General features: G+C 41.6%; 1 protein-coding gene across 1 annotated transcript; it reads right to left on the bottom strand.

Annotated features, from left to right (window-relative positions):
* Window positions 1-4,084: 4,084 nt before the first annotated feature.
* Window positions 4,085-10,992, bottom strand: LOC140727347 (interferon alpha-21-like). Its single transcript, XM_073044620.1, has 4 exons — window positions 10,898-10,992; window positions 10,047-10,136; window positions 4,375-4,614; window positions 4,085-4,260 (listed from the first exon to the last, which is right to left on the bottom strand). Exons 1-4 carry the CDS (start codon window positions 10,955-10,957, stop codon window positions 4,162-4,164), a joined length of 489 nt encoding a protein of 162 aa, XP_072900721.1. The 5' UTR covers window positions 10,958-10,992; the 3' UTR covers window positions 4,085-4,161.
* Window positions 10,993-11,612: the final 620 nt, after the last annotated feature.

Raw genomic sequence — 11,612 nt, 5'->3', positions numbered from 1 at the left:
AACAAAAACTTACCTCTCGATTCCCCTTTGAACCTACCCCGACCCACCTTCAATGCATGCCCTCTGGTATTAGATATTTCTACCCTGGGAGAAAAAAGATACTCCCTGTCTACTCTACCTATGCATCTCATCATCATATAACAATTACAGCACGGAAACAAGCCACCTCGGCCCTTCTAGTTTGTGCCGAACGCTTACTCTCACCCAGTCCCACTGGCCTGTACTCAGCCCATAAATCTCCATTCCTTTCCTGTCCATATACCTATCCAATTTTACTTTAAATGACAATACCGAACCTGCCTCTGCCACTTCTACTGGAAGCTCATTTCACACAGCTACCACTCTCTGAGTAAAGAATATAAACCCCTATCAGTTCTCCCTCCCAGCCTATGCTGCTCCAAAGTAAACAACCCAAGTTTGTTCAGCCTCTCATAATAGCACATGCCCTCTAAACCAGGCAACATCCTGGTAAAACTCTTCTGCACCCTCTCGAAAGCTTCAACATCCTTCCTATTGTGGGGTGACCAGAACTGTATGCAATACACTCTCTGGGAGAAGAAGTTTTTCCTTAACTCTGTCCTAAATGACCTACCCCTTATTCTCAAACCATGCCCTCTGGTACTGGACTCTCCCAGCATCTGGAACATATTTCCTGCCTCTATCTTGTCCAATCCCTTAATAATCTTATATGTTTCAATCAGATCCCCTCTCAATCTCCTTAATTCCAGTGTCTAACAAGAGTCTATAAAGTTGCAACATAACCTCTTGACCTTTGAACTCAATGCCACGAATAATAAAAACAAGTACTGTATCCCATAAGCCTTCTTTTTTAACTTTTTTATTGTGTTTTCAAATAGTTACAGAATAAAAGTATGCGAAAAAGAAAATATGTGTTACCCATCCCCCCCTCTCCTTAACCCCTCCCCCCTAACATCCCCACTGAAAGAAAAAAGAAAGAAAGAAAGAAAAAAAAGGAATGCCTGGATATTAGAAGATCTCCACATGCTCCACGGAGTTCGTAATAACTTTAGTATATATATTTATTTCTTTCCCCAAGTAACCAATTATTTCATCTTCGGAGCGCCTATATATTTAATCCTGTCTTTTGTAAATAAGGGCGCCACATTTTCAAAAATGTTTCATATTTATCTCTTAAATTATTAGTAATTTTTTCAAGTGGAATACAGCCATAAATTTCTTTCTTCCAACGATCTATACTTAAATATGTATCCGATTTCCAAGTAACTGCAATAGCTTTTTTGGCTACTGCCAATGCAATTTTTAAAAATTCTTTCTGATATTTATTCAATTTGGATATCGGTTTTATCCCTTCAGTATCACCTAGTAAAAATAGTATTGGATTATGTGGAAGTTGTATTCCAATAATTTGTTCCAGTAAAACTCTTAAATTTGTCCAAAAAGGTTGAATTTTAGAACAAGACCAAGTAGAATGTAAAAAAGTACCAACTTCTTGGTTACATCGGAAACACTGATCAGATAAATTTGGGTTTAATTTATTTCTTTTTTGTGGTGTAATATATAGTTGATGTAAAAAATTGTATTGCACTAATCTTAATCGGACATTTATTGTATTTGTCATACTCTCAAGACATATTCTTGACCAATTTTTTTCTTCAATTTTAATATTCAAATCACTTTCCCATTTTTGTCTTGACTTATGGACTCCTTGTTTAATTGCCTGTTTTTGAATCAAATTATACATACAAGAGATAAATTTTTTAGTCTTTCCTTTTTGAATTAAAGTTTCTATTTCATTGGGTTTCGGTAATAACATTGTTTGACCTAACTTTTCTCTTAAATAAGCCCTTAGTTGAAAGTAACAAAAAAAGAGTATTGTTTGATACTTTATATTTATTCTTTAATTGATCGAATGACATTAATATACCTCCTTCAAAACAGTCTCCTATATATCTAATCCCTTGTTGAAACCAATTATATAAAAGTTGATTATCCATTGTAAAAGGAATAAGTCTATTTTGAATTAAAGATCTCTTTGCTAATAAGGATTTCTTTGTCTCATCGTCAACATTTATCTTATTCCATAAATCAATCAAATGTTTTAATATAGGAGATTCTTTCTTTTCCCGTATCCATTTAGATTCCCAGTTATATATAAAGTCTTCTGGTATGTTTTCTCCTACTTTATCTGGTTCTATTCTGATCCATGCCAGTTTATCTTTCTCAAAAAAAGATGCAATAAATCTAAGTTGATTTGCTTTATAATAATTCTTAAAATTTGGAAGTTGTAACCCTCTGAGCTCAAATTTCCATGTCAATTATTCCAATGATATTCTTGACATCTTACCTTTCCAAAGAAACATCCTCACATATTTATTCCCATAAGCCCTCTTAACCACCTTATCGACCTGTGTCCCATTCCTGCCTGCACTACCTTGGAGGTCCTTCTCCTCAGCCTCTTTCCTAACTCTATATACTCACTGTACAGGACTACTTTTTTTTGTAAATTATGTTTGCTAACTTCTGTTTGTAATGTTTATAATATGCTGTGCTGTTCTTGCAAAAAAAAAAGCTATTTTTCATGGCATTTATAACCTTGGCACTGATGCTTCTGACAATAAACTTTAATTTAGAATTTATGATCCTGGATTCTAAAAGCACGTCAGTTCTCAATCCCAGTCCCATTCTGACCTAACTGCAGCCTCCTCCACTGCCACAGTGAGCCCGATATAAGCAAGAAGAGCCGTACGTTATCCTCCCTGACAGTGCTACTGCATGTGGCTTCCGCTTTTAAAAAATGGGCCTGTGTTACTCGTTCACTTCGGATTCAACACTTCCTCATTCAAAGGGAGAATATGAAGATGAAAACCAAGAACTTAAATCCAAGTATCATACAGGGAAGATAAAAATCAAGTCGAATCACTGTGAAGTGTACTCATATGCTGAGTGTGACATTGCAGGGGAAAGAATAAAGCGGGGGAAGTACCATAAACAAGATGTGAGAAGAAGAAATGTTATATTCTGTGAGGAGGATCAGCGTGCACAAAATTTGTATTCCAAAAATCTGAAATATTCAGAATAATTAACATGTAGTAACATCTTCACTGATTTTTTTTATTAAATGTAGAAATATATTATCCATTGCAATTCTCACAATAATAATAAATTAAAACTTTTCAGCTACATGTACATACTTTTAAAAATGATCACAATAAATACAGTATAAATAAATTAAGTTAACTTTATCTTCTAACCATTGGAAGAACAATCACATTATGCTCACTGAAGGTCAGTGATGAAATCAAGAGGAATGGGTTTGCAAACCACAACCTGTGCACTGAGTGTAGGTCAGAACATTCCCTATGCATATTCCCATTGCAAAAATGACAATTAGAGGAATAATTTTTGGGAAAACGAACGGAACTTTAAACAATTTACCTTTGAAAAGGGGCTGAAACCTACAACTCTCAGATTAAACTGATAACACTAGAGGATGCTGGACAGAAGACATCGCAAACTTTCATGTGCATGAAGTTATGAGAAACAAAATTCCACCCAGGATTAATTTTAGGTAGGGAACTAAAATGATGTAAACCATAACAGAGATAAGATGCAGAATGGCAGATAGAGTAAGAAGCTGTCCACTGTGCACCTTTTCCAGGAATGGATCATTGCATTACAGTAGCTGCCTGTCTTGATATGAATGGACAAGAATAGGATCATTCAGCAAATTCACATGTCATCACTGAGTAATACTACAAAAAATAAATTAATAAATTAATAATACAATAAATTAATTCAACACTGGATATGGAGAAAGACCCAGACATTATTCCTTCCACATCACTTGCCAAATGAAAATGTGTGATTAATATAGTTAAATAATAAATAGTAAAAACAGAAAATACTGTAAACATGCACAGCTCAGACAACTGCTGAGTGGAGTGAACAACAGTTAGTGTTTCAAGTTTATGAGCATTGACTCGAGGAATTAACTCAGGTTTCTTCTGCACATGCACTGATTATTTGCACCAGTTGGGTTTTCCATTAACATTTCTAGCTTTTAGTTTAATTTATTTTTCAATGTAACATCAGTCTGTTCAGATATACTTTTCCTTGAAAGTTATTTTAAATAAATAGTCATAAATCTTGGTCCCTTATGAAATTGACTCTGGAAAATCTTCAGTGATCTCTGCTGATTTTTGCCATAATGAGAAGGAGCTGTTTCAAATGCGTCATGGTCTCAGCGCGGGTTGTCTCCCAGGCACAGTTGCTGAATCCCTAAAAGGGAAGACAAAAAGGCAAATGTACTCAATAGTGAAAAATTAGATAATGAACAAGTATAAAGTAGATAAATAAGTGTATTGGCAGGCACATGTTTTAATATCAATATACCTTCTGTTTCAGAAACTCTCTCAATTTCTGGAAGTATTTAAGAATTGCGGCATTCTTCCTTGGCCTGGACTCTGAGCCTGGTTTCCGGACACAGACATCCAGCACTCTGAGCTGCCGATCCAAGAGAAGCTGGAGGAGTTCCACTGAGCTCTGGACCCAGCTGACTGAGCTCAGGTTCATACTGTAGATCCTGCGGAGGTGATGCAGGGTCTGATGGACAATCCAGATCCGGTCCTGGGCCTGTGCAAAACATACATGGGAACATTAGTAGGGCCGTGGTCTCACAAACGTTTAGAATTAGAACAGAATGTTTATGAGTCTTAGTACAAGACAAAATCAAACATCAACTTAAAATATACAGACCGCAAATGGAGGGCTACTAACAACTGTGAATTGAAGGCCACATCATTGGCAGTTTCCGTCTACAGCTAGAGATTTCAACAGGGAATGAGCAATGAACCACATGGATGAAGAAGAAGAAGACGCTTGACTGAATGAGGGAATGGCATCAATGCCACAGGATGCTACTTACACAGAGACTAGAGTCTGCTCTCCTTTCACCAGAAATAGTGAGGGGGAGAGTTTATAGAAATCAACAATCTCATAAAGGGGGGAATCAAGGAGGTGAAACAGACAGTCGTCTGAATGGGTTGTTAAAAAGATTAAACAGTAACTTATAAAGACAGTGGCATAAACATTTGCATGTTAACTTTGCAAACACTAGGAAAGCTGCAGATGCTGGAATTCCAAGCAACACACACAAAATGCTGGTGGAACACAGCAGGCCAGGCAGCATCTATAGCGAGAAGCAGTGTCGACGTTTCGGGCCGAGACCCTTTGTCAGGACTAACTGAAAGGAAAGATAGTAAGAGATTTGAAAGTGGGAGGGGGAGAGGGAGATCCAAAATGATAGGAGAAGACCGGAGGGGGTGGGGTGAAGCTAAGAGCTGGAAAGGTGATTGGCAAAAGGGATACAGAGCTGGAGAAGGGAAAGGATCATGGGACGGGAGGCCTAGGGAGAAAGAAAGGGGGAGGGGAACACCAGAGGGAGATGGAGAACAGGCAAAGAGTGATGGGCAGAGAGAGAAACAAAGAGTGGGTAAGAAAGGGAGGAGGGGCATTAACGGAAGGTAGAGAAATCAATGTTCATGCCATCAGGTTGGAGGCTACCCAGCCGGTATATAAGGTGTTGTTCCTCCAACCTGAGTGTGGCTTCATTTTGACAATAGAGGAGGCCATGGATAGACGTATCAGAATGGGAATGGGACATGGAATTAAAATGTGTGGCCACTGGGAGATGCTGCTTACTCTGCACCTACACACCTATGCTCTGTCCACCAGAGAAAGCAGGATCTCCCAGTAGCCACACATTTTAGGTGAAGTGGTTAGGGGAATAGATGACAGGTGACTATGGGAATGGGAACTTTTTAGGGGTGTCTTGTAATGTGAGCTGAGGTGTCCTATGTCTGCACCCTGTGGTACCTGATGCCCAATGGCCATCACACATTTTTAAGATAAGCAGATCATAGGCATCTTCTACACTTCAGAACTTGAGTAGAGGCAAATAAAAGTCACAGAAAAAAAGGTGCTGGGGTCCTCTCAGTCCATACCACCCATCAAGCAGCCACCTAAAGAAATCTCATTCAGAGTGATTGGGGCAGTGGTTGTAGAAGGGAGATGCAGCCTGGAGAGAAACTGCGAGGCAGGAGAGGCAGTTAGTCAATAGCAAAGAGTCAACCCTTTCATTTCTTCTACCAAAGTGCATGAACTATACTTTCTGACACTGTATTCCATCTGCCATTTCTTTGCCCATTCTCCTAATCTGTCAGTCTTTCTGCAGCCTCCCTATTTCCTCAAAACTTCCTACCCCTCCACCTTCAAATTGCCTGCAAACTTTGCAACAAAGCCATCAATTCCATCATCTAAATCATTGATATATAACGTAAAAAGAATCGGTCCCCAACACAGACCTTTCTGGAACACCACTAGTCACCGGCAGCCAACCAGAAAAGGATCCCTTTATTCCCAGTCTTTGCCTCCTGCCAATCACCCATTGCTTTATCCATGCTAGAATTTTTCCTGTAATACCATGGGCTCATAGCTGGTTAAGCAGCCTCATGTGTGGCACTTTGCCAAAGGCCTTCTGAAAATCCAAGTACACCACATCAACCAACTCTCCTTTGTCCATCCTGCTTGTTACTTCAAAAAATTGTAACAGATTTATCAGACAATATTTTCTCTTGAGGAAACCATGCTGATTATGGCAAGTACGCTAAGACCTCGTCTTCTATAATTCGCTCCAACATCTTCCCAGGCACTGAGGTCAGTCTAACTGGCCTATAGTTTCTTTTCTTCTGCCTCTCTCCCTTCTTGAAGAGTGGAGTGGCATTTGCAAATTTTTAGTCTTCCAGAACCATTCCAGCATCTTGTGATTCTTGAAAGATCATTATAAATGCCACCACAATCTCTTCAGCCACCTCTTTCAGAACTCTGGGGTGTATATCATCTAGCCCAGGTTACTTATCTACCTTCAGACCTTTCAGTTTCCGAAGAACCTTCTCTCTAGTCCTGGTAACATCACACAATCTTCATGATCCCTGACACCTGGAACTTTTACCATACTGCTGGTGTCTTCCACAGTGAAGACTGATGCAAAATACTTACTCAGTTCATACGCCATTTCCCTGTCCAACATTACTATCCCTCCAGCATCGTTTTCCGGTTGTCCAATATAGAACCATAGAACCATAGAACATTACAGCACAGAAACAGGCCCTTCAGCCCTTCTTGGCTGTGCTGAACCTTTTTTCTGCCTAGTCCCACTAAACTGCACCCTGACCATATCCCTCCGTACACCTCTCATCTATGTACCTGTCCAAGTTTTTCTTAAATGAGACGGCATTTACCACTTCATCTGGCAGCTCATTCCACACTCCCATCACTCTCTGTGTGAAGAAGCTCCCCACCCACCCCCAATGTTCCCTGTACACTTTTCCCCCTTCACCCTTAACACAAGTCCTCTGGTTTTTTTCTCCCCTGCCCTCAGTGGAAAAAGCCTGCTTGCATTCATTCTATCTATGCCCATCATAATTTTATATACCTCTATCAAATCTCCCCTCATTCTTCTATGCTCCAGGGAATAAAGTCCTGACCTATTCAACCTTCCTCTGTAATTCAGCTTCTCAAGTCCCAGCAGCATCCTTGTAAAGCTTCTCTGCACTCTTTCAACCTTATTAACATCACTCCTGTAATTAAGTAACCAAAACTGCTCACAATACTACAAATTTGGCCTCACCAATGTCTTTTGCAACCTCACCATAACATTCCAACTCTTATACTCAATACTTTGACTTATAAAGACCAATGTACCAAAAGCTCTCTTTACGACCCTATCTACCGGTGATGCCACTTTAAGGGAATTATGTATCTGTATTCCCAGATCCCTCTGTTCTACTGCACTCCGCAGTGTCCTACCATTTACCTTGTATGTTCTATCTTGGTTTGTCCTTCCAAAGTGCAATACCTCACAGTAAACTCCATCTGCCATTTTTCAGCCCATTTTTTCAGCTGGTCAAAATCCCTCTGCAAGCTTTGAAAACCTTCCTCACTGTCTAATACACCTCCAATCTTTGTATCATCAGCAAATTTGCTGATCCAATTTACCACATTATCATCCAGATCAATGATATAGATGACAAATAACAATGGACCCAGCACTGATCCCTGTGGCACACCACTAGTGACAGGCCTCCACTCAGAGTAGCAATCCTCTACTACCACTCTCTGACTTCTCCCATTGAGCCAACGTCCAATCCAATTTACTACCGCACCATGTATACCTAGCGACTGAATCTTCCTAACTAACCTCCCTTGCGGGACCTTGTCAAAGGCCTTACTGAAGTCCATGTAGCCAACATCCACAGCCTTCCCTTCATCCACTCTCCTGTCTCTCTTTATTGCACTTTATATATCTGGAGAAACTTTTGATCTCTTCTTTAATATTATTGGCTAGCTTATTTCTTATTCCATCTTTACCTTCTTAATGACTTTTTTAGTTTCCTTCTGTTAGTTTTTTAAAAGCTTCCCAATCCTCTAACTTCCCACCAATCTTTGTGCAATTATATGCCCTCTTTTTGGCTTTTATGTTGGCTTTGATTTCTCTTTTTCGCCACAGTTGTGTCATCTTTCCTTTAGAATACTACTTCCTCTTTGGGATGTATATATCCTGGGCCTCCCAGATTGCTTCCAGAAATTCCAACCATTGCTGCTCTGCTCTCATCCCTGCAGCTCTTTTCCAATCGATTTTGGCCAAATGCTCTCTCATGCCGCTGTAATTCCCTATACACCACTGTAATGCTGATACATCCGAAGCTTCTCTTTTTCAAATTTCAGGGTGAATTTTATCATATTATGATCATTTTCCCTGATAGGTTCTTTTACCTCGAGCTCTCTAATCAATTCTGGTCCTTTGCAAATCACCCTATCCAGAATAGCTGATACTAGTCAGCCCAACCACGAGCTGCTCTGAAAAGCCATCTCGTAGGGCCAGGCACTCGAGAAATTCTACCTCCTGTAATCTAACACCAACCTGATTTTCCCAAACTCCCTGTATATTGAAGACCCCCATGACTGTTGTAACATTGCCCTTTTGGCATGCATTTTCTATCCTCCATTGTAATTTGTAGGCCAGAACCGTACTGCTCTTTGGGGGTCTGTATACAACTCCCATCAGGGACTTTTTACCCTTGCAGATCCACAGCTCTATCCACAATGATGCAACTCCTTCTGACCCTATGCCACCTCTTTCTGAGTATTTACTGACTATGCCAGCAGGTAAACAAATCTCAGGATTGTAAATCGTGAAATATATCTATTTTGATAATAACTTTACTTGAACTTCGAACAGATATTGCAAGAGTTTCTGTCTTAAGAAGTTTGTTCCAAATTCCATCTATGAATTGTGGATTTTTTCCTGCTATCCTGTACTCCAAAGTTTTGCATTCAATCTATAACATTGGTCATAAAAATCTCTTCCATGTGGAAAGTTTATGGATGTCTACAATCATAGAACCACGTGATATGGCACATCACTGTCCGGTCTGCTCTCAGCGTTTATCTCCTTGATACCGATGGGCCAGCTATAATGTAAAATAATTTAACGAGAAACCTCACAATTCTTCAGCGCAAGTCATTTAAAGTGAAGTACGTGGTTCCATCACCAACGAAGCACTCGGGTAGTGTGATGATCTGAGAGGATGCAAGTATTTCCTGTGTTCAACAGAACTCGCAATGTTATTGGGGGGTGGGGTAGAGAGAGGAACACACAGGGAGGGAGAGGAAAAAATAGCAGAAGGTGATAAAGGGTGACGCATTTATTGGTGACAGAGCATGTGAAATGATGAGAGGGAATTGGGTACAGAGAGTGAATTACCCGTGAGTGGGACAGAGAGAGAGGGGGGAGCAGTGTGATAATTAAAATGAGATCTATTCCGTGTGAATGGGGTCCTGAAACTCAGAGTGACAGAGTCAGAAAATGAGAGTGACATGGAGAGAAAGAATTCATATTCTGATATAGTCAAATTATTTGGATAAAGTTCGGATCCGATCCTTCGCATTACGTAACATAGTGTCTCGAATTAATGACATTAAAGTAAAATGCAGTGTTTACTCACATGAACCTCCGCCGAAAGTTTCACCAGCTCCAAGGGCTTGGTTTTCAACGACAGCCTCTCAGTCACACACTGTCGAGGGAGGCGGCCACCCTGAGACAGAAGATATCAACGTTACTGACAATCCCCACACACAGAAACACCGAGAACAGACTCTTTGAAATAACCTGATTGGTAACAGCAAACAGCCCGGGACTGTCAGGACCGGTCTCTGGGAGCGGGTTCAACTCACCATTTCTTTCAGTTCGCCCAGAGTCTCTGTGTTGAGAACTCGCAGTAACTGTAACCTCTCACAGCCCAGGGTCAGGGTCACGGTCAACAACAGCCACACACTGCAAACTCTCCAAACACGGCCCAATGCCATCTCCACCCAACACGGAATAAAGCACCGATCTGAGACCAGAATCAGCTCCGAAAACGGGTCTTGTTCGCCGAATGGAACTCTCGATATGGAAATGCCACTGCTTGTGATCCAGGAGCGAACGCCGGTGCTGTAGAGACCCGTGTCTGGGGATCGTGTTGTGAGCTCTCTCTGCCATGCTGCCGGATTTTATATCTTAAAATCCGAAAACGGGTGACATTCGAAAAGTGAAATGACTGCGGGATATTTGGGAACGCGTCGGGAGAGAGCGGTCTCCGCTCTGAAGTAAGGAATCTGAAAGCGGGAGAGTCCAGCTGCAGCGACGGGAAAATCCGCCACCGGAGAGAGCAGCAGCGCTCAGGCTCTTGGTGCGTTCGTTCAGTTCGGGGGGTCCAAGGTGTTGTGGAGGGTGGGTCGAGTTTGGCAAGGGACGTGGTGGGGAGGACTTGACTGTGTCGGTGCATCCGTCGGGGCTGCATTTTATCAGGATTACCGTAACACTGCATCTTTCAGCGCTGATCTTCTCTGTTACATCCAACTGCAGTGGTGCCATATCGCAGGGTGGTCAGTGCAGAGCGCCCGGGACACGTCCTTCTGGTGGCGACTGTGCTCGCTATGAAGATGGTCTGGTGTCTGGGTTCTTTACAGAAGACACTTCGGCGTTTCTTTCGTCTCCGGATCGGAAGGCGATTCCGATGCCTGCTCTCTCTGCAGGTTAGTCTCCAGCTCAGCTTGCAGCTGCGCGGCAAATTCACCCGAAACGAAAGTGTCCCAGGGTAAAGGTGACGGTTCGTCACTTCCGAAAGTGGGCGTGTTAATCAACAGGAATGGATCGGCAATAAAACCTCAGAAGCGAGGACATCTACTTCCTGATTAAGTGCTGGAGTCCTCGGAGCAGGGGGTTCTATCTCATTCGTATGGTTTTCGTCACTATCTAGCGCGGGAGTTCTCTGATATTACACTGGTTGAAGTATATATTCCCACCCCAGGCAGATGTCAAATTAACACCGGAGGGATTGAGCTCCGTGATTAACTGGCCTCCCCAATGCCTTCCTCAGTATCGAAGGGCACTTCAACCAGTTTAGCTTGAAGGAGCCTCTACCGAACTACTGCCAGCATGCACCGGTAACATCCAAGGACTCAACACACTCGACCACTGCGGGATGCAACAATGAAGAACACGCACCAGACCAGCATCCCTATTTTCT

The sequence above is a fragment of the Hemitrygon akajei genome, chromosome 5, assembly GCF_048418815.1.
Source record: "Hemitrygon akajei chromosome 5, sHemAka1.3, whole genome shotgun sequence".
Lineage (NCBI taxonomy): Eukaryota > Metazoa > Chordata > Chondrichthyes > Myliobatiformes > Dasyatidae > Hemitrygon > Hemitrygon akajei.
Note: the sequence above shows the minus strand (reverse complement) of the source record. Positions and strands in the feature narration are given on the sequence as shown.